The sequence below is a fragment of the Delphinus delphis genome, chromosome 10, assembly GCF_949987515.2.
Source record: "Delphinus delphis chromosome 10, mDelDel1.2, whole genome shotgun sequence".
NCBI lineage: Eukaryota > Metazoa > Chordata > Mammalia > Artiodactyla > Delphinidae > Delphinus > Delphinus delphis.
The window spans coordinates 64,651,646-64,674,480 of NC_082692.2; the positions used below are offsets into that span (position 1 = coordinate 64,651,646).

The following is a 22,835-nucleotide window of genomic DNA, read 5'->3' on the forward strand; positions in this document are numbered from 1 at the left end:
AATCCCAGCAGCCAAGAAAGGAGACAGCAGCTCCAAATAGTTGGATTTATTATAAACAAGGGTGCAGACCCTAGACTCCAAAACACATCAACAGGTACAAAGCTACTATGTGGTGAGACGTTAACGGAGGGATAGGGAACAGCGAGGTATGTGTCTGGGCCAAGAGCAGCCACCAAGGGTCCCCTCCACCTTTGGTCCAGACGACACCTTGGCCCAGGCGTCCCCACTGCCAAGACAAACTGTGGCCTGGGGTACAGGAGCTGGAAAGCCTGTGAGGCTGGCGCTGGGGAAGCAGGGACTATCAGACATCAGAGTTCCTCTGCTCTCTGGGGCAATTTTCCTCCAGGACCCAGGGGTTTCAGCCTCACAGCAACTATTACACACATTTTGAAACAGAAAACAGGCAAAATACTTAGCTAAAAGTAAAACAAAAACACTGCAGGGAGGACACCTGAGTGTGTAGGTGGACAGAGGCCACCCTGCCCACTTAAGGTGGCGGCCAGAGCCAACCAGGGCAGCCAGACCGAGGGTAAATGTGGGCCTCCAGGTGGTCCCAGGAGGGATGCAAGAACACAGACCAGGCACACAGCACTCAGGGGAGGGTGGGGTTCTGCCTGAGGCGTTTTGATATCAGGAGGCTGCCCACCCTCCACTGGGCATGGCACAGGCTCAGGGAGCTACGGGTAAGGGTTGAGACCCACCTGTAGCCAGTTCCCAAGCCTCACCCACCTGCCTGCATCACCCTCGGGTTCTTCAGAGACAAGCCTGGGGACAAGCCATGGCCTTGAGCAATGGCTAGCCATTCTGCAGAAACTGGAACACGTGTGCATCCTGCCGGCAAAAGTCTGTACTATCCTAGTGTGACAAGCCCCACTTGCTCTCCCTGGGGTGGTCTAGAAAAGAACTGTTCTTTGAATTTTGCTTGAGATTTCAGGAAGCATAATTTCGAGTGAGGAAGGCAACAGAGTGTGGTCCCAGCAACTCTGGCAAGAATTGTTCCCAGCCCCTCATTGGCATCACAAGAAGCCTCATGTACAAACAGGACACACACACCACGCACAGGGAGAAAAGGACCGCGCCTGCATACCCATTCACACACACATGACAGATCAAGTGGCAGCCAGAGATGCAATGTTGTGCTCAGGGGGCCGCCTTCGGGGGGTCCATGTAGGCTGGATTGTAAGGAGGCTGGCTTGCAGGGTAGGGCATGGCTGCACCTCCTGAAAATAGAGAGGACACTGGTTGGCGGTGGGCATGGCTGCAGGGGTTCCGGCACAGTTGGAGTCGGTAGGGGTACTCACCAGCCACTGTCTCATGGTAGGCGGGGGGGCCCATGGGCTGGGCCAGGTAGGGTGGTGGGTACTGTGTGGGGTACGGCGCTGCTGGCATCCCTGGCTGGGGGGGCATGGGGTGGTAGCCCTGGTACGTTGGTCCGGGGTAGCTGGGCGGCACACTTGGAGCTTGCGAGTAAGGGGTGTGCACTACTGTGGTGGCCGTGGTGGTAGTCACGACCGCTGAAAAGACAGTCCCAGTTAGGACCCTCAGGCCTGCCACCCCTCCCTCCAGCTCAGCTCCGTCAGGCCCCTGGTAAACCACGCCCACCACCCGCGGTCGGCACCCTCACACAAGGGGTCACAGTGGGGCAGGTGGGCTGGAGATGCTTACGACGCGGTCGGCGGCACATCTTGTACAAATAACAGCAGGAGCAGGTGAAGCAGATGATGATAGTGACAACGGAGAGCACAAAGATGGTCAGTCCGACAGCCACAGTCGTTCCAAACCTGCCAAAAAGCCAGTCAAGGCCCAGGGCCTCTCTCCCCTACCTAGGACCAGCAGTCCACACCACACCCATGCCCAAGGTGCACCCCTCTTGCCAGAGGAGACTCTGGGCAACACAGATAGAGCAACCTCTGGGGTATGTAGCTTGAACCTGTTTCAGCCTCAGGTGTTTCCTCAAGTGTAAAATGGGGTTGACTGAGAGTCACCCGGGGGGGCCCCCTGGCCACACCCTCAGGAGCACGGGAGAGAGTTCTTCAGGTGCCTCCCCCATACACACATCTTGTCTACCCCCACCGAGCCAGCGGCAGATGCCCATCGAGTACATGCCACAAGCCAGGCACTGTGTGGCTTGAACCAAAAACTCAGAGGTGGGCAAGACAGACCAACTCATGGCCTCTGGGAGCCCACAGATTATTAGAGGAGGCAGGTGTTGAAGGGAAAATGACTCAGGAAGCACAGGTAACGAAAACGGGGAGAAGTTCCAGGAAAGGGGAGGCTGGTGTGGCCAGGACAGTGAAGTGAGGCACGCAGCGAGCCCAGGGTAGGGCTGCTGGCCCCCGGAGTGACGGTGAGCTTGCTGGGTGCCAAGCACTGTGCCAGGTGTCCACATACACCCTCGCTCTGACCAGAAGGGCAGGTGGGTAAAGTAAGAGCCAGGCGGGGCTGGAGGGGCCCTGCCTTCTGAAGAGGCCGCCTCCCTGCCCACGCAGGCCCCTCAGCAAGGACCAGGACCAAGTGGAGAGCCCGCCCCCTGAGAATGCAGGCCGTGGTGCGAAGTTCACCAAAGCCGACCTTCAAGGGCACAGCCACAGCCCCAAGCTGTCCTCCCCTGTTCCCCGAGGCCAAGCAGTGTGCCAGTAAAAGGCAACTGCACCAAGCACATCAAAACGTGGAAGGGGCTTGGTGAGCTTTAGGCATTCGCCTCCCCTGAGGCCTGGGGGAAGGCTGGGCACCCCCCTGCGCCCCGCCTTGGGTGGAGGGTCTTCCACCTCACAGCCCAGACGGGCAGCACAAGCTCAGCAAGGCCCGGTGCATAGCTTTGGGACAGACTAAGGACAGACCCTTCACAATCCAGACTCAAAATACCTGACTGCGTTCGTAAAATAGGAGCCATTGGCCACTGTGAGGCCCAGAACAAGGCCCCAAGACAGGACCGTCAGGAGGTACCTTCCTGCCTAACCAGAGGAGCCTGTCACTGCTCCTCACCCACAGGCTCCTCCCAGACCCTCCACTGACCCAGGGATGTTGACACGCACACCCACGGTCACACGCAATCAATAGCACTCAACTGTAGGGTCACCACCACCGATCTCTAATCTCTCTTTCTCTCTCTTCTGTCTCTGACACACAGTATGGCGCCCAAGCTCACCCCATGTTAGCCTCCACCTTCACTTAGGGGCCTCCTGCACCCCCGGACTTCCCCTTTCCATCATGAGGCCACTCGGTTTCAATCTCCTCCCCTTTCCAGGAAAAGTAAAGCAAATCTCCTCGGCCCTCCCCTACCCCTGACGTCAGAGGCAGGAAGGAGAGATGCGGGGCCTCTTAAAGACACAGTGCGGCTGGCGGGCGCCCCAGGTGCTCCCAGCTGCGCTCCAAACTGGGGCCAGGAGTGGGGAGGAAAGTGCTCGGCTGTCTTCCCGGAGCTGCCTCCTCAGCCCTGCCTGCCCAGGCCCAGCTTCTCCACCCCACTGTCCAGGAGAGCACTACCACGGGGTCCAAGACATGCCCCGCCTAGGGTCCCCAAACCACGCTCCTGCTCCGCCCAGCTCAGCCGGCCAGCCCTGTTCCAGCGGTCCCCTCGATGGGCTCCTTCAGCCATCTAAGCCTACCAGCAGAGCCGGGGGCCCGCCGGCCCGTCCCCTCAGCTCCTCCTCTCCCACCAGCACATGCTCCAAGCCACAAACCTGCCTGAACCTGAACCTGCCTCACCAGGAAGATGCAGATGCCTCCCCAAGTCCCCTTGGCCACCCTGTCAGGTCTTATCTTGTCACTCCTGCTCGAAAGCCTAGTATGGCTCCTGTAGCTCCTGGGGTCACACAGGAATTTGCTTTATAATTTACTTGTTAAACTTCGTGTGATGTGTGTGTGTATCTGTACTTTTCTCTGTGTGTGTGTGTATACATATATAAATACATATAGAATAGTTGATAATAAAAGGAAAAAAATCTAGGATTTGTCTTATCAGATAGTAACACTTACAATAGGCAAATGTTAATCTTAATTAAAAGTCTAAATAAGATAAAACTTGTGTGGCCTGGGACTCCCAGCCTCCCTCCTGTGTGCTCCAGCCACATCACCCTCCTTTTCAGCTTTTGAAAGCACCATGCTGTGTCCTACCTCAGGGCCTTTGCACACGCATTTCCTCCCGCCCAACTGCGCCGTCTGCTCTTCTCTTCCTCCCACCCCTACACAAAGTGACCCCTTGGTCACTTTTCAGACCTCAGCTCAAAACATCACTTCCTCAGGGACACCTTCCCTGACCATGCAGATGAGGTAAGGCTCCTCGATAAGTGCTCTTACAAATCAAATTCTTGTCTACCTCAGTTTATAAACACACACTCCTTTGTGTGAGCGTTTGACTAATGTGCATCTTACCTCCAGCCTGTGGATTCATGGATGCACAGACTGCACCAGCTCCGGACCATCACTGGATCTCCAGTGACTGGACATACAGGAGGTGCTCAATAAGTATTTAACAAATGAATAAATTCACTCAGGGACCCCATGGGCAGCACCTAGTAGGACAGCAAGGCACATTGCCCTGAGGAACAGCAATATTTGAGGGGTGGTTGCAGAGTGGGGCAGGGGCCTGTGGCCACAACAGGCCACGACACTAATGGAACCACACCTCCAAGAGGAAGGAATGGGGCTTCCCAAGGCTGAGGCTACCTCCCAGATCAAGGAGCCCAAAGGCCAAGTTCAGAAGGCAGAGTTGGCCTAGGCAGGAAGGGACAGAAGGCCAGGGGAACAAGAGCCCAGGCAAGGAGCTTGCAGCGGGGCTGAATGGGACGGCCCCTAGGAGGCCAAAGACTTCCAACGTCCAGACACCGAGAGGGCCGTCTCTGGAACTGAGACACCAGCACTCTCACCGCGACGCTGGCCAGGCAGCACGCGGCCGTGACACACTGGGTGAGAGAGCTGCGGAAGGAGCGCAGTGAGGGCTGAGAACTGACACAGGTTGGCGATGCCCACACCTCACCTAGTGGACCTCCCTGCCCTCCCCCTGCACCATCACAGCAGAGTCAGCGCAGAGGGTCAGCAGTGACCTGCCTGGAGCCTGGAGCCAGCAGTTCCACCACTTGGGTGCTTCAAGACACACCATTCCTGCCTGATCATCCTGTGAGTGAAAGGAGCTAGGAAGGGACAATGAAATCAGGACCCAAAAGAACCATGACAGGGAACCAAGGAAGCTCTGGGGAGAAAACCAGCCACTGACCATCAACAGGGCAGGACAGGAGTCACCTGCCAAAGCGGAGAGTGGGTGGAAGACCCACAGGTAACATGGCCACACCATGGGGAGCATGGAGCCCAGGCCATGACAGGCAGATGTGGTCTCATCTGCATCGCTGTGCTCTGAACTGGTGCCTCCTTCTTGGAGAACCCAAGGAGTCACCCAGAGGAAGAGCGGGGGTAGGGGGGTGAAGTCCAAGAATGAAGCGGGAGGGGTCGGAGGTGGGGAGGGGGGCAGAGCTGGCACAGGCCCCCTCAGCACATAGGGTCCTTCCCCTGTCGAGTGTCCCCCGAGCTTCCAACCAGGGCTGGACCCCACCAAGGAACCAACGCTCCAATGGACAAACAACAGTGCCCTTGGCCAAGGGGGCATCACACGAATGCTCACAGGAGAGGATGTCTCTTTGGGGCCCAGGGGGGCGACCACCTGGGGGCATCCACAGAAGACGTGTCACTGATGACCCCATCCCTCCACCCTCCCAGCACCTACTCCTGGAGCCCTAAACCTTTGTAAGGCAGGTGCTGTGCACCACGCTGGGGCTCTGCTCAGAAGCAGAGGAGAGATGGGGCAGGATGGGGTGGGGGCCCAAGGGGGCTGAGCAGCATCTGCACTCCCAGCAGATGGGCAAGATGGCCTGGTGCGGAGGCAGCAGGACACTCACACCTCCGCATCTGCAGGAGGTGGGGGGAGATGCTCCTGAGCTGGCCCCGGGAAGACACTTCTCCTCTGCCTCCTGGGGGACCTCGTTCTGCAGTGTGGAACCCACCTTTCTCACACAGTGCTCAGTACTCACTCACAAACCAGGCCACCTTCCACGTTCCTTCCCCCTCTCTGAACCCTCTCCAGCTCCTCATGCAGCTGACCCTCAACACACTCAATCCCACCCAAATCCGAGCCCTTCATCCGGAACCCACTCCTCCTCTGTCCTGTATCTCCCCATGCAGGGCAGAGAGCAGGACACCACACCGCGGCCCCTTCCCTGGCAACCTTCCTAGCAAGCAGCCTCACCTCACCTCACCCCGCCAGCCCAGCGTCTCTCTGGCCTACAACACCTGGACCAGGAAGCCATGGTCCAGGCTCCCCGCCAGCTGCTGACATACTCCGGGGAGCAGCCAGAGTGGTCTTCATCCTAAAACACCATTCAGACCCCAGCACTGCCCAGAGCCCTCCATGGTGCCTGCCCAGGACGAGGCCCACACTGACTGGACATCAGACCCCCATGTGGGGCCAACTGAAAGCCCACAGCCTCGGGCCTCAGCAACGGGGTGCTCCCTGCATGTAGAGGGAGTGGCGCTTCCAGGTCTCAGTCTCTGACCAACATAGGGAACAGGATCAGCGGGCAGAACAGAGGGAGGAGGCCCAGCCACGGTTGCCTAGGAGCAAAGCTGCACCTCTTCCCCTCCCCCACTCACAGGAGCCCTGCCCCAATTCCTCTGCAGCCAAAGAGGCCCACACTCACCCAGGCCCACAGGGCAAGACGGGACAGGACAAGAACCTGGACCCCACTACACAGGCCCAGAGCCCAAAGTCTCTTCCTCCAAAGGGGCAACCAGGCCTAGGTGGACCTTCTCAGAGGCGCTTCTAGATCCACCGAGGTAGAGGGCAGATGGCATGTGGAACAGACTCCGCCAGGAAAACACACAAGCAGCTGCACGCCCATTCCATCCACGCGAAATGTGCATCACAACACCCGTCACGGTGGCAACAAGACAGCGCAAGAACCTGGCCAAGGGGACTGGAGTTTGGGCAATTGGGGTATTCCCCGGCCCCCTGAAGGGAAGGCCCTGACAATAACCATGACCCACAAACCCTGACACAGACTGTGCATCATCAGTTATTCCAGCATCTTTACTACACAATAATCACCCCATCACTATGCACCCTGCACCACCATTGCCCCTGTCACTTTCACCACTGCCACCATTACCCCAACACCAATACCCACCACCAGCATCCTTATCACATCTCCCTGTCACTGTCCCCCATCACCACCATCACCTCCTACCATCATACACCTGCCTGTCACCCCATTACAGAGCCCCACCATAGCCCCCATTACCATCAGCCTCTACACCATCAACACGCACTACTCCCCCATTACCACACATCCACCATCATCTACCATCACCCTATCCCGGACCAGGAAGCCAGATGTGATAGGGATGCTGGTGGTGGGTACTGGTGTTGGGGTAATGGTGGCAGTGGTGACAGTGATGCGGGCAATGGTGGTGCGGGGTGCAGAGTGATGGGGTGATTATTGTGGGGTAAAGATGCTGGGATAACTGATGATGCACCGTCTCTGTGTCAGGGTTTGTGGGTCGTGGTTATTGTCAGGGCCTCTCCCCACCACCACTGCACCCAGCACCACCACTGTACCATCACCACACACTCAGCATTGTAGCCCCCATCATCTCATCCCTGCCACCACTGCCGCATCACTATCACCTTTTGCCACTATCATCCCCATCACCTACATCCATAGGTCACCTGTGCCCACACTATCACCTAGGTCAATATGAACACCCACACCTGGCCTTTCCATCGTGAACCCCCAACCACAGTCTCCCCCATCCCTGGCACAATGATGAAGACACCCAACACAAGGATCAAAGGTCCTGGAGGTCAGATATGGTGACAGCTTCCCTGAGGCTCTAGGCCAAGGACTCTGTGCCATCCCAGTCCCCACAGCCCTCCTGAGCCCCCTTGTCACCTCTTCCAGGAAGATGTACCCAGACTGCAGGTTTTATTTACCCAGACATGGGGTCGCTGTCCAGGCTAAAGCGAAACTTCAGTGTTGAGCCCAGCTGTTCCGGTGGCTCCACGTTGGTGGGGACGCTGCAAAAAGGAAACCTCACAATTAACATGCCTGCGCCCCACCCAGCACACCGAGAACGAACAAACACTAACTTAGCACACACACAGAACATGCATGAAAGCCAGCCCCATACTGGGCCAGAAAAGTAGCCCTGGGGGCCTCTGGAGGACGGATATCACACACACCAAGATCTCAGGCTACAAAGCCACACATCCTTCTAAAGTGCACATCGAACGTTCTCTAGGACAGACCACATGTGAGGCCACAAAACCAGTCTCAAGAGATCTGAAAAGACAGTTATCATACAAAGTATCTTCAATCACAATGGGATGAAGTTATAAATCAGTAACAAAAGACACACGCTACAAAATTAAAGAAAAAAATCCTAAAAAAAAACCCTCATACCTTGGGAAACTAACATATTACAGCAACAACAGCAACAAAAGAGCTGTGGCTTAAATAAGAAATCATAGAGGAAATTAAGAAATCTGTAAAACTGAATGATAATAAAAATACCACTGGTCAAAATTTGTGAAACACAGCTAAAGGGTTCTTAGAAGGAAATTATAGCTTTAATACTGAGATGGTAGTAAACTGAAGAAGATGGGAAAAATGTAATAGAACAAACCCCCCAAATAAGGAAGGAATTAATAAAGATAACTGCAAAAATAAAAGAGAATAGCAGCCATGGAAAATAAGAGAAGATTAACAGAACGAAAGCTGGTGGACCTCCGGCAAGACTAATCAAGAAAAGGAGAAAAGACGCAAAAAGATAAAAATACAGAAGGAAAAGGGGTAAACTATAGACACAAGAGAGATTTTAAAAATAATAACTGGGAATTCTCTGGTGGTCCAGTCATTAGGACTTGGCGCTCTCACTGCCGAGGCCTGGGTCCAATCCCTGGTCAGGGAGCTAAGATCCCACAAGCCTCATGGTGCGGCCCCCCTCCCCAAAATGATAATAACTGTTTGAATTGAACAAACCACCTGTGAAAAGGCATTTTTTGAAACAAATGGAGGCAACTGAAGACAGACTAGTACAGAAAGCTATTAATGAACTGCTGTTAATTGTGCCAAGTGTGTTCCTGATATATAATTATATTTCTTTTTAAACGACTCACTTCTGCAGATAACTAATATTTAAGGAGAAATTTTTATGCCTGGGATGGGTTTTAAAATAATCCAGAAAACAAAAGTAGTGGGAGGTATATGGAACACTAATGTTAGAGTATTGATAACTATGGGAGCAGGTGATGGATATATGGATTTATTATTCTCTCTGCTTTTGTATGTAGTTGAAAATTCTCAAAATAAATTCTCAACAAATTAACAAAATAAAATTCAAGAAACAAAGAAAAAAATGCAAGAGCATTAGGAACAACTATACCGTACTAACTTTGAAGGACAAGTAAAGCTGAGAAGAAAATATTCTTTAAAACTTCAGTGTGTGTGCGTTGGCAAGCAATAACAAGAGTAAAGCACACCAAGCTGGGATGCAGGGAGGGCGGGGGGAGTGTGTGGCTGGGAAGAGACTTCCATGGAGGTGGGCCTGGCATCTGAAGCCCCTTTTCTCCTGGGGGCATTAGCCTATTTCAGAGGGGCAGCTGAGAGCAGCATTTCTGAAAGCCTCAGGTAGCAGAAATTATATCCAGAGGCCAGCAGGTGGGCAAGCCCTGATGATTCCCACTCACTTGGGCTGGGTCCTGAAAAGCAAGGAGAAACTCAGCATGAGTTTCTCAGCTCAGCTCTGCAATTAGGCCAAGGTGACCTTAGAGTGCTCATGTCCCTGGCAAAAGCAATATCAATCCTCCCTGGAGGAAGTCCTAAGGTCCAAATGTCTACAATCAATTTTGCAAATGCAATGTTTGGCACACAACTGAAGATTTTCAGGAACACTAGGACACTAGACAACATGACTAGAAAACAACAGAAACAACTGAAATATCCACAAGGGCTTTAAATATTGAAGTTATCACACCCTAACATTAAAACAAAACATACTTTAAGATAACTAATAAGAACCTGCTTTATAAAAATGAAATTAAGTTTAAAAAAAACACTTTGGGACTTCCCTGGTGGCACAGTGGATAAGATTCTGTGCTCTCAATGCAGGAGGCCCTCATCAGGGAACTAGATCCCACACGCATGCTACAACTAAGAGTTTGCATGCCACAACTAAGGAGCCCATGTGCCGCAAATAAGAAGCTCACATGCCACAACTAAGGAGCCCACCTGCTGCAACTAAGGAGCCAGCGAGCTGCAACTAAGTAGCCCACCTGCCACAACTAAGACCCAGTGCAACCAAATAAGTAAATAAATATTAAAAAACAAAACAAAACATACTTTGTTCAAGGAGATGAAAGGAAAAAAATTAAGCAGTTTAGGAGAACTTGAAATATAAAAAAGAAACAAAAATTCTAGAACTAAAAAATTACACACAAAAATAGTAATTTATGGGTTTCCCTGGTGGCACAGTGGTTGAGAGTCTGCCTGCCGATGCAGGGGACGCAGGTTCGTGCCCCGGTCCGGGAAGATCCCACATGCTGCGGAGCGGCTGGGCCCGTGAGCCATGGCCGCTGAGCCTGCGCGTCCAGAGCCTGTGCTCCGCAACAGGAGAGGCCACAACAGTGAGAGGCCCGCGTACCGCAAAAAATAATAATAAAAAAATAAAATAATAATTTATTAAACACAGTGCAAGATATAATTAAACAATTGGAGGATAGGCCCAAACAAATATATATACACTAAAGCCTGGAGACACAAAAAGATGGTAAATGTAAATACAAAAGAGAGTAGGTGAAATACGGAATACAATTTACAAAAGGTCTTACATCTGTGTAATTAGAGTCCTAGAGGGAGAAGTGTGAGAATGGGGCAGAAGCAATATTTAAAAAGATGATGGCTGGAGTTACTCAGTTTTCCTGGATATCTCCCATAAATGCAGGAGATATACATGCTATTAAAATTGTTTGTTTTTCTCCTAGCAAAAACAAAAACAAACAAAAAAAGCCAACAATTCCAGAAGTACTGTGAACCCCAAGCAGCAAAAATTCAAAGAAAAGCACACTTAGGCACATCATAGTAAAACTGCTGAAAACCAAATACAAAGAGGAAAAACTTAAAAATTAGTCAGAGAAAAGATATGTTGCTTGCAAAGGAGCAATAATAAAGCCATCAGCTGATTACTCAACAGAAACAACAGACACCAGGAGTTAATGGAATGAGGGAACTTCCCTTGTGGTCCAGTGGCTAAGACTCTGCCTTCCCAATGCAGGGGGCCTGGTCAGGGAACTACATCCCATGCCACAGCTAAAAGATCCCACACGCCACAATGAAGACCCGACGCAGCCAAATAAATAAATAAATAAAATTTTTTTTTTTTAAAAAAGAAGACAATGGAATGAAAGCTTCAAAGTGCTGAACTTTAGGGCTTCCCTGGTGGTGCAGTGGTTAAGAATCTGCCTGCCAATTCAGGGTACATGGGTTTGAGCCCTGGTCCGGGAAGATCCCACATGCCACAGAGCAACTAAGCCTGCGTGCCACAAATACTAAGCCTGCGCTCTAGAGCCCGCGAGCCACAACTACTGAGCCTGCACGCCTAGAACCCATGCTTCACAACAAGAGAAGCCACCATAATGAGAAGCCCACAGACTGCAACGAAGAGTAGCCCCCGCTCACCACAACTAGAGAAAGCCCGCGCGCAGCAACGAAGACCCAATGCCGCCAAAAATAAATAAATAAATTTATAAAAAAACAAATAAATAAATTGATCTTTAAAAAAAAAGTGCTGAAATTTGATAACTTCAAAGTGCTGAAAGTTAATAACTGCCAACCTAGAAATCTATAACGAGGAAAAATATCCTTTAAGAAAGAATGTAGGACTTCTCTGGTGACTCAGTGATTAAGAATCCGCCTGCCAGGGCTTCCTTGGTGGCGCAGTGGTTAGGAATCCTCCTGTCAATGCAGGGGACACGGGTTTGAGCCCTGGTCCGGGAAGATCCCACATGCCGCAGAGCAACTAAGCCCGTGCGCCACAACTACTGAGCCTGAGCTTTACAGCCCGAAAGCCACAACTACTGAAGGTTGTATGCCTAGAGCCTGTGCTCCGCAACAAGAGAAGCCACCGCAATGAGAAGCCCGCGCACCACAATGAAGAGTAGCCCTGGCTCGCCGCAACTAGAGAAAGCCGGCGCGCAGCAACGAAGACCCAACGCAGCCAAAAATAAATAAATAAATTTTTTTTTTAAATCACTTAGACAATATTGAAGAATATCAAAGATTATTATAAAGACACAGTAATTGAGTCTGCTTTAGCCCAGGGATAGACAAACAGACCAATGTAACATAATAGAGAACCTAGAGACAGACACGCATATGTGGACACTCAATCTGTAACAAACTTGGCACTGTAGAGTGACAGAAAAAAAGGATAGTTTTCTCAATAAGTGGCGCTGGGTCAACTGAATACCCAAATTAAAAAATGAAATTTGATCTCTACTTACATGCACTACTACTACTAGGCATACTTAAAAGAAATCCATATACATGTGCACTAAAGGATATGTACGAAGATGCTCAAAGCAGCATTATTTGTTATAGCAAAAGGAAGGAAGGAAGGAAGGGAGGGAGGGAGGGAGGGAGGGAGGGAGGAAAGGAAGAAACAATCCAGATGTCCATCAACATTAAAATGGATCAACTGTGGTATAAAACTTAACATACGCCAATGGAAATGAACAGACAACACAACATGGATGAAACTCACATGTTGAGAGAAAGAAACCAGATAGGAAATAGATGTATGATGTCATGTGTATGTCTCTGTGTGTGTGTGTGTTTAACAGGTATAGCAGTTTAATGGTTACCTTTGGGGATAACAGAGGGAATACTGATTGGTAAGTAACACGAGGGGGCTTCTGGGATGCTGGGATGTGCTAATTCTTGCCCTGGATAGGTGGTGGTTACGTGGATGTGGATGTGTTTACTCTGCAGTAATTCACTGAACTGTACACTTTATATTTGTGTACTTTTATGTATGTATGATATATACTGCCCCCAACCCCAATAAAAAAACTAAACTATAGAACTTAGGGATGCATGTTTGGGTATTACAGCTCTAAAGAAAAGCAAGGCTATATAAAAGTTAAGAATTATCACTATCTTAGTGGGATGAGAGGAAAGACAATGATTGGGAGTAAGCTCAAGAGGACTTCTGATGTCTTGACCTGCAGAGTGGTCATGCAGATATTTGCTTTGTGATAAATCGCTGAGTTGTGCATTTATTTTAATGCAGTTTTCTGTATGTGAATTATATGTTACAACATAACAGAACAAAAAACAATCTCAAGGAATGAGTTTAACAGCAGATCAGACACTTGAAGAATTGAATGAACTGAAAGGTTAGAAGACATTATCCAGAATGCAGCCGAGAGATGAAAATATGGAAGAGAGACTAGGAGATGTGGACACTGGAGGAGAAGATGCAGCATGTATAAATGGAGTCCCAGAAGGAAAGGAGAAGGAGGAAGGGCAATACTTAAAGAACAGCAGAGTATTTTCTAGAACTGATGAAAGTCACTAAACCACAGACTTAAGAAGCTCAAACATAACATCATAAATTTTTAAAAATCTATACCTAGATATATCACAGTGTAACTGAAGAACACCAAAGACAAGAAAAGAAAAATCTTAAAAAGCTCTCATAAGGAAAGAAAAAGATTTCTTTTAAATGATGGACAACTGACTATTGAGCTGATGTCTCAACAGAGATAATGGAAGTCAGAGAAAATAACCATCAACTTAAGTCCTGCTCAGATAAAATATTCTTTAAGAATGAGATCAATATAATTTACCATATTAACAGAATAAAAATAGAAAAATCATCCAATTATCTCTAAAGATGCAGGAAAAATATTTGACAAAATTCAAGATCCCTTCATGATTAAAACTCCAAGCAAACTGGGAACAGAAGGGAACTTCCTCAACCCAATAAAGGGCACCTATGAAAAAGCTACAGCTAACATCATACCTAATAGTGAATGCTTTCTCCCTAAAATTGAGAACAAGACAGGGATGTCTGTTCTCACCATTTCTATTCATCATTATACTAGAGGTTCTGGCCAGTGTGATGAGACAAGAAAAAATAAAAGTATACAGATTGAAAAAGAAGTAAACATGGGACTTCCCTGGTGGTGCAGTCATTAAGAATCTGCCTGCCAATGCAGGGGACACGGGTTCAAGCCCTGGTCCAAGAAGATCCCACATGCCTCAGAGCAACTAAGCCCGTGGGCCGCAACTACTGAGCCTGCGGTCTAGAGCCCACAAGCCACAACTACTGAGCCCACATGCCACAACTACTGAAGCCCATGCACCTAGAGCCCATGCTTCACAACAAGAGAAGCCACCGCAATGAGAAGCCCGCAAACCTCAAAGAAGAGCAGCCCCCACTTGCCGCAACTAAAGAAAGCTCGCACGCAGCAACAAAGACCCAACGCAGCCAATAAATAAAGAAAGAAAAAGAAGTAAACAACATAAGAAAAAATGGAATGAAAACAAACCAAAACAATACAGTAAGTGAAAAAGAAAGAAATATAGAACAAGAGAGACAAATACAAAGCACAAAACAAGATAGCAAATATTGAATGTAATCCCAGAAATACCAATAATTACATTAAACTTAAATGGAATAAATCCTCCTGTTTTTTAAAGCTACCAGAATAAATTTTTTAAAAAAAAAGAGAGAAAGAAGACACTTATAAAATGTAAAGACAGCAAAAGGGTAGCAGTAAAACGGTAGAATATGATCCATCAGGCACACAGCCTGGTGTCGCCATTCCCCAGAGAACTTTGCAACTCCTTAGTCAGTAACTACATGCTCGTCTCTGACCTGGCAATTCGCTCCACTGTACTTGGCAAGAAATTCTCACATGGCTCTGTAAAGGAGGAAGTATATGAGGATGCCCACCACAGTAATCTATGACAGCAAGTTTTGGACTCACACCACAAAGAATACATGGCAGTGATGGGCACAGGCCAGGTGTACACACAGCAATGTGGATGCGTCTTACAAACACTGCACTGACTGCAAAAAGTAAGAGGGTTCACTGTGCCCACAAAATATAAACTTTGCAACACAAATAATCGAAAGAATACAACAGACTGGTTGCCTACAGAATAAGAGGGGAATGGAATGGTCATGGGAGATTAAAATAACATGGTGTAAGATGGTGGAGGGCTGGTCTTGCCCAGACCAATGATGGTCACCTGCCATGAGCTGAGCAGTGTGACTACCTCAACCCTCTATACCTGTGGCCGAACACAAACAAAACACACAGTGTGGCAAAGGGAGACACACACAGGGTCCTAGAACCTTGGTTCCAGCCTATGAAACAGTTTAAACCCAAGATGCAGTGTAAATCCACGTGCCATGGCAAGAGGACACAGGCATGGCCCACAGTGGGCTACACACCCATGCACTATGCCCTCCAGGGTCCGCAAGATGATACCTGCACAAATCACATACAACCCCCCACCAGGTGCACACACACACTGCGAGGTACACTCATGCCAAGGTGTCCACCCTGAGGACACGTTGATACAAGTACACACCCAGGGGTGAGCCACAGGGCCCGCCGAGGCCACCAACCCCTGAGAAACCAGCTCAGCCCTCGAGAGTGGGGGAGAGAGGAACAAGGGACTACCTGAGCAGGGTCTGGGGAGTCCAGCCCAGGACAAGGACTCCCCAGTCCCCCACCCTCAGTGATCTGCCACCATCTCGAGAGGGCTGAGAGGAAAGATGGGCAGGCTCAGGCTGCCTACCTTGTGACATCCGATGCACCCACCTGGCCTCCGGAACACCACATTCTTCCCCATTCCACACAAATTTCTTCAGCACATCAGAGCAGCAGTATTGGTCATAACAGGTGCCACAGCAGAAATCAGGACAGAACTCGGGGAAGAGGTTGTGTCCAGCGGAAACCATACACACCTCACTGTGGGCTGAAACAGAGAAACACACCGTTCATCTGTGGCCATGGGGCCAGGCCTCCGCCCTGTCCCAGCCAATACAGCCCCTTCCCCAGCAAGGCCAGCAGGTCCCAGCATGCCAAGCCATCTCTGAGCCATCCCACTCATTGGCCACCTCTGGCCACTGCCCCAACCAGCCTTTCCCTCTCCCCTGGGCCACAGCAGAGGTGCCAACCTGGGCTCCCTCCCTCTCCCACCAGTCCACTTGCCCTCCAGATGGGACAGTGAACTTTCTACGTGTGAGTCTGACTGGGCCACTCCCCACTCTCAGGCCATGGATGGGATCAAGCCCAGAGTCCACAAAGCAGGGTCCAGACTACAAAGGACCTTGAAGGTCACCCCCTTCTCTGCCCGTATTCTACCTGTTTCCCATCCTCCACCTTCAAATCTACCTACCCATCAAGGCCTTACTCCAGGCCCCCTCCTACAGAAGCCACCCAAGCCCAGCAGTCCCAGCTGCTGGGGACCAGGCCCTGGACTGACCCGTTCTTTTTATTTTTTTTGGCCACACTGCATGGCATGTGGGATCTTAGTTCCCCCCTACATTGGGAGCGCGAAGTGGACTGACCTGTTCTTTTTTTTTTTAATATTTTTTTTATTCATTTATTTTATTTACTATTTTTTATTTTTGGTTGCATTGGGTCTTTGTTGCTGTGCACAGGCTTTCTCTAGTTGCGATGAGCGGGGGCTACTCTTCATTGCAGTGTGCGGGCTTACTGTGGTGCCTTCTCTTGTGGAGCACGGGCTACAGAAGCACAGGCTTCAGTAGTTGTGGCTCACGGGCTCAGTAGTTGTGGCTTGAGGGTTCTAGAGTGCAGGCTCAGTAGTTGTGGCGCACGGGCTTAGTTGCTCCACGGCATGTGGGATCTTCCCGGACCAGGGCTCGAGCCCATGTCCCCTGCATTGGCAGGTGGGCTCTTAACCACTGCGCCACCAGGCGAGCCCAGACTGACCCATTCTTTTATTATTATTATTTTTTTTTTGGCGGTACACGGGTCTCTCACTGCTGTGGTCTCTCCCGTTGCGGAGCACAGGCTCCGGACGCGCAGGCTCAGCGGCCATGGCTCACGGGCCCAGCAGCTCCGCGGCATGTGGGATCTTCCCAGACCGGGGCACGAACCCGCGTCCCCTGCATCGGCAGGCAGACTCTCAACCACCGCGCCACCAGGGAAGCCCCAGACTGACCCATTCTTAATCCTCACTCCCTGTCCCTACCGCTCAGCCGCAGCAGCCTCAGTCCCTGCTGGACACTACGAATTCAGGAGCCGGCCCTCACAGACTATAGCTTTACAGCAGGCTGCCTCCCGACCAATTCACCATGGGCCACAGTCACTCCCGCCACAGAAGTGTCCATGCGGTACTTAGCCCTGGGCTGGGCCTGCAGTAGGCACCTAGGAAATGTTTGTGCCCTCAGAGGCCAGGGCTCTGAGGCAATGGCACCATGTGGAGCCCCAGAACCATCACAAGGCTCTTAGTCAGAGGTGGGGTCTAAGTATACCTGGCTGACAAGTGTGGAAACTGACCACAAAGTTTGCAAACTTCCAGGAAGATGTTACGGTCAAATGTTCCCACGCATCCTTTGGCTACATTAGCACAGATCTAGTGCCCACCAGCAGGACAGAATGGTCCTGGATTCTGCCTAGACAGGCCCCAGATGGAACACCCAGTCCAGGAAGGCCCAGATGACTATGGTAGGCTGGGGATAGTCCTGATAAACCCTGAGGTACAAAGTCCTGGCACAGCACTGGGACTCTAAAGACCCAGCCTGGTCATGCCCCCAGGGCAGTGGGCAGTGTCTAGAGACCCAGCCTGGTTGGTATATTGAAAGGGAAAATTTGTCACCCCTAAATATTTCTCTTTGGGGACTTCCCTGGCAGTCCACTGTTAAGACTTCGCCTTCCAATGCAGGGGTGTGGGTTCGATCCCTGATCGGGGAGCTAAGATCCTACAGGCCTCGTGGTCAAAAAACCAACACACGAAACAGAAGCAATATTGTAACAAATTCAATAAAGACTTTAAAATTGGTCCACATCCAAATAAATAACTAAATAAATATTCCTCTTTGGCCTAAGGATTATTTTAAGCAGATTATTTTTAAGAAACTGCAGACATAGGAGAAGCTCTGAAAACTAAGAAGTTACCCTTTTGTAATAGACATTTGTAAGTATAAAGGAAATCTCCATTTGTAAGTGTATCTCCCTCGCTGTACTAGGAAGAGGGGGTTGACCTCATCTCTAGAATCAATGCTGAAGGCATAGGTTTAAATCTACATAACAACCTTACCCTTGTTTACTGGGCTTTTCCCGGTAACTTCCCATAACTGACCCCCAACATCCTCTTTTGCCTTTAGTTCAAGATGGTATTTAAGGTGAGGGCTTCCACCATTTGGGGGAATTACTCAGTTTTCCTGTGTCTCTCTCATGTATACAGGAGGTATGCAGTTAAACTTTTGTTTTTCTCCTGTTAATCTGTCTTACATCAATTTAATTATTAGACCAGTCAAAGAACCTAGATGGCAAGAAGGGAAAATTTTTCCTCCCCCACAGTATCATGCACCCTGGGGCCACTGGCAGAGCAAGGTCCAAAGGCAGAGGCACTGACTGACCTCCTTGAGAAGGGACAACTAGGTGGGGGAGATGCTTTATTCCTGGCAGCTCCAGGCAGAACCCTGCTCTGGGCAAAGCTGCAGGGCAGAGGATGGGACCACCAACAGGCCCAATGTAGCCAGCTGTCCACCTGCCAGCAGGTACGCTCAGCATAGCCCATGCTACTGGGAGGCTCGGGCAACCTACCTCCAGCAGGGCCATTACAGGCTTTACAGCCACAGCCCAGCCCAAGCGTCTAAGCTGGGCCTGAAGACACACACAGGTGAGTCCGTTTGAGCCAAAAGCCCATGACACAAATGTTCTTCTGATGCCCAGACGCTCCGAACCAGGCTGTCCAGACCTCCCTGGACCAGAGAACAGGGCTCTACCTTCTCACTTTCCCAGGTCCTCCAGATTCGTCCACAGTCCCAAGGAAATAAAGTCCTTCCCTTGGAGGAAACCACCCACCCCAGAAGGATTTTTGGCTTCCTATGGAGGTGGGTGGGGGCAGTGCGCTTTTCCAATCCCTACCCCTGAAAGGCCCCCAGCCTTGCTTCCGCCGTCTGTGATTCATCCGTCTACAATCAACACACACGGTGTGTCTCCTCCAGCCCTGGGGGCCAGCTTCAGCAGTCTCCAGGAGTACCAGGGCCATGGAGGCAGAGTGTGGAGGTTCCCAGCCAATAAACAGAGGCTGGGGGAAGGCCTCTGATGGAGGGGCCAGGCCTCCCTGCTGCCACCATGCCCCGCTAAGGCCAGGCAGGGAATCCTACCCAGCCCCTTGGAACACTCTAGGACAGACACCCCCACCCTCCCCATTCTAGGACAGAACGATGATGGCAGCTGCCTGGGGTCTGGGCAGTGTCAGTGCTGACGGGAGGGAGGCTGGAGTGGAGGAGAGACCAGTCGTGGGGTCCGCTAACTGCCTCGAAGTTATTAGGGCTCGTTTGGGGTCACTGCGGGGACGGCGCTGCCCGGGCTCCTACCAGGGACGGCGCGGACGTGGCCACCCCCCATGCCTGCCAGGGATAAACTCCCCCACCGCCAAGACTCACCACCCGGAGGCGCTGGTAGCAGCAACAGCAACAGCAGCAGGATCCGAGGCGCTGGGGCCGGCGCGGCCATGGCTGGGCGGGTGGGCGGACGGACTGACGGTCGTAGCGCGGCCGTAGCCTCAGAGACCCCCGCGTCCACCCGCTTCCTCGCCTCGCCTCGCCTCGCCTCGCCTCGCCTCGCCTCGCCCCGCCCCGCCCCGCCCCGCCCCGCCCCTGCCCGGCCCGGCCGTTCCGGGAACCCCGCCCGGGAAGGAGAGGAGGGGAGGAGGAGGGCGAGAGAGGGTAAGCGGACGCCCCTCCCAGCCTCGGGGCTAGGCACTGTCCGGTGTCGGCTCCTCGGGACCGGGTCTCAGACACAGGCGACCACCGAAGTTGACTTCGACTCTCGGGGCCCTGTCCGCCCACAACCCCAGTCCCCACCCTGGGGCCCGGAGGGGGTCTCTGAGGGGATCTGCTTCCTAGCACTTGAGTGCCTGTTGGGTTCTGCTGGCAGGCGGGACACAGCCCCTCCCCGCTCCTAGGGTTCCTCACTTGCCCCGGGCATCCTCACTCCCCGGGAGGTACCCGAGGACCAAGTGGGGTGGCTGGGGGACAGCGCCCAGAGCAGACCTCCGCACACAGTAGGCCCCTAACAGACGCTGGTTCCCTTCTGAAAGCCTAGTTCAGAGGCTTCGGGGACCCCTGCCTCCTGCCACGACACCCACGACACCCCTACCCCTACCCCCGTGGTCACTCTACCCTGAGTCCAGGCAGGCTCACCCCTGCCTCAGGGCAAGTCTGGCTCCCATGGCCTGGTCTGAGGGAAAGGAACTGGCAGTTTCCAGACACACATTAAACCATCACCTGGCTCAGGATTGGGCCAGCAGGATTGGGCCATCCTTGTCTGCTGCCAGAGCAGGGTTCTCACAAGGCACCCTAAGATGTGGCCACGGCTAACAGGCCTCCACTGCCCCCTCACTGTGGGTCAGGGCATAAGGGAGCAGGACCCTATGGGGACTTCCCTGGACAGACCCCTCCCCCATATCCTCCGCTGTAGCTCCTCTCAGAAGTACCTAATCAGAAGTATCTGATGCACATGTCCTGAGTTGTTTTATAGATGCTAAAACTACCAACAAATGGAAGAAATTAACTACTTGATGATCATGAGCACCTAGCCCCAGGATTGATAATGTTAACACCTGTGACATGGCCCTGTTACTTCACCATCAACCAATCAGAGAATTGTGCACATGCTGATCACATACCCTGTGACTCCCCTCCTTCACCTGGCCTTTAAAAACACTTTGTCGAAACCCATGGGGAGTTGGGGTGTTTTTTTAAAACAGTTTTTTTAAAAAATATTTATTTATTTTTGGCTGCATTGTATCTTAGTTGTGGCACACAGGCTTCTCTCTAGTTGTGGTGTGGGCTCAGTAGTTGTGGCACACAGGCTTAGTTGCTCTGTGGCATGTGGGATCTTAGTTCCCCGATCAGGGATTGAACCCATGTCCCCTGTATTGGAGGGCAGATTCTTAACCACTGGACCACCAGGGAAGTCCCACTTGGGGTGTTTTGAGCACTAGCTGCCCTGGACTCCTTGCTTGGTGCCCTGCAATAAACGCTGCTCTTTCCTTCACCACAGTCAGTAGACTCGCTTTACTGCACTCAAGTCAGCAGACCCAAGTTTGGTTCTCAGTAACGAGTCCCCGCAGAGTCAGGGATGGGGAGCTGGACTACTGTCTTAGTCCCTTGGGGCAGCTATAACAAAACATCATAGATTCAGTTATAAATGACAAACATTTATTTCTCTCAGTTCTGTAGATTGGGAATTCCAAAATCAAGGTATCAGCTCATCTGTGTCCATTTAGAGCCTACTTCCTACCTAGTTCACAGATGACTTCTTTTCCCTGTGTTCTCAGGTGGCAGAAGAGGCAAAGGAGCTCACTGGGGGCTCTTTTATGAGTGCACCAATCCCATTCATGAGGGCTCCACCCTCATGGTCTAGTCACTTCCCCAAGGCACCAACTCCAAATACCATCACCTTGGGAGTCAGCAGTTGAACATGTGAATCTGGAGGGACACAAACATCCAGTCTATGGCAAGCATTCTTTTTTTGCCCAGGGTTTCTGACCTGCCGCCCACTCTGCACCTGCCACAGTTAAACTCATTACACTTAAGGCAGAAAACATGAAGTATCACACTAACCAGGCCCCTGAGCCAGTGTGTACATCCGGCATGCCACCACGTTTCTCACCTGAGGGCGGGGGCTTCACGTAACAAGGAGTGAGGCCCAAGGAGACAACTCGGGATGTCCTCAGTGCAGTTTCCCAGACCTAGGAGGCTAGGGTCCTCCTCTGGGCCTGGGTCCTCCATGGTCCCCCTTACCACTGGCCAGAGGGACTCAAGACTCAGCATGCTGTGCTGGGCACACTGTGGGGGCAGAGGGGTGACTGCCCCCAGGCAGGATGAGGGGCCCTCCCTGGCACAGCCCAGCCTCATCCCAACCGGCTGCCTCTGCCCCCTCAGCTCCACAGTCTGAAGCTGAACACCGCCCAGGTCCCCCTTCCCCACGCACAGTGGCCTCCACACACTCCCCTCCATGTCCACCTCGCCAGCCACCTTCTGAGGCCTGTTCCACACCATGGGTGCCCCGCCTTCCGCCTCCCACAGACTTGGTTTCTCTTCATAACTCAGTCCCTGCCCCCAGTCAAACTCCTAAGAGTTGTCCTTTTTTTTCTTCTAATTTTTACTGGGGGACTTTCCTGGCTGTCCAAGGGTTAAGACTCCATGCTTCCACTGCAGGGGGTGCGGGTTCAATCCCTGGTCAGGGAACTAGGATGCCGCATGCCACGTGGCCTAAATAAATAAATAAATGTGTATTGGAGTATAGTCGATTTACAATGTTGTTTTAGTTTCAGGTGTACAGCAAAGTGAATCAGTTATACATATATCCACTTTTTTTTAGATTCTTTTCCCATATAGGCCATTACAGCTAAGAGCTGTCCTTTCTCACCTCCCATCACCTGCCTTTGGCCTCTCATCCCCATCTAGGGGCTTCTCTCCTGGCCTAGTCCTCCCTGACTTTTTCAGTATTGGGTTCCCTCATGCCCCCTCATCTTCCCACACCTCAAAGACACCTGTGTTAAACC

General features: G+C 51.4%; 1 protein-coding gene across 2 annotated transcripts; it reads right to left on the reverse strand.

The window, feature by feature from the left end:
- Positions 1 to 34: 34 nt before the first annotated feature.
- Positions 35 to 19,877, reverse strand: SHISA5 (shisa family member 5). 2 transcript variants are annotated; one of them, XM_060022404.1, is made up of 6 exons: positions 19,708 to 19,877; positions 15,884 to 16,040; positions 7,982 to 8,065; positions 1,666 to 1,781; positions 1,302 to 1,514; positions 35 to 1,220 (listed from the first exon to the last, which is right to left on the reverse strand). In XM_060022404.1, the coding sequence occupies exons 1-6, from the start codon at positions 19,775 to 19,777 to the stop codon at positions 1,141 to 1,143; spliced, it is 720 nt and encodes a 239-aa protein (XP_059878387.1). In that variant the 5' UTR covers positions 19,778 to 19,877; the 3' UTR covers positions 35 to 1,140. The 2 variants fall into 2 exon arrangements, with proteins under 2 accessions (XP_059878387.1, XP_059878388.1); XM_060022405.1 differs by lacking the exons at positions 7,982 to 8,065; positions 15,884 to 16,040; positions 19,708 to 19,877 and adding an exon at positions 3,149 to 3,255 and having other exon boundaries at positions 40 to 1,220.
- Positions 19,878 to 22,835: the final 2,958 nt, after the last annotated feature.

Coding starts and splice junctions, on each gene's coding strand:
- SHISA5 (XM_060022404.1), bottom strand. CDS start 19,777: ATGGCCGCGCCGGCCCCAGCGCCTCGGATCCTGCTGCTGTTGCTGTTG. Junction 16,041..19,707: donor GCTACCAGCGCCTCCGGGTG/GTGAGTCTTGGC, acceptor TCTCTGTTTCAG/CCCACAGTGAGGTGTGTATG. Junction 8,066..15,883: donor TGTGGTGTTCCGGAGGCCAG/GTGGGTGCATCG, acceptor TCCTTTTTGCAG/CGTCCCCACCAACGTGGAGC.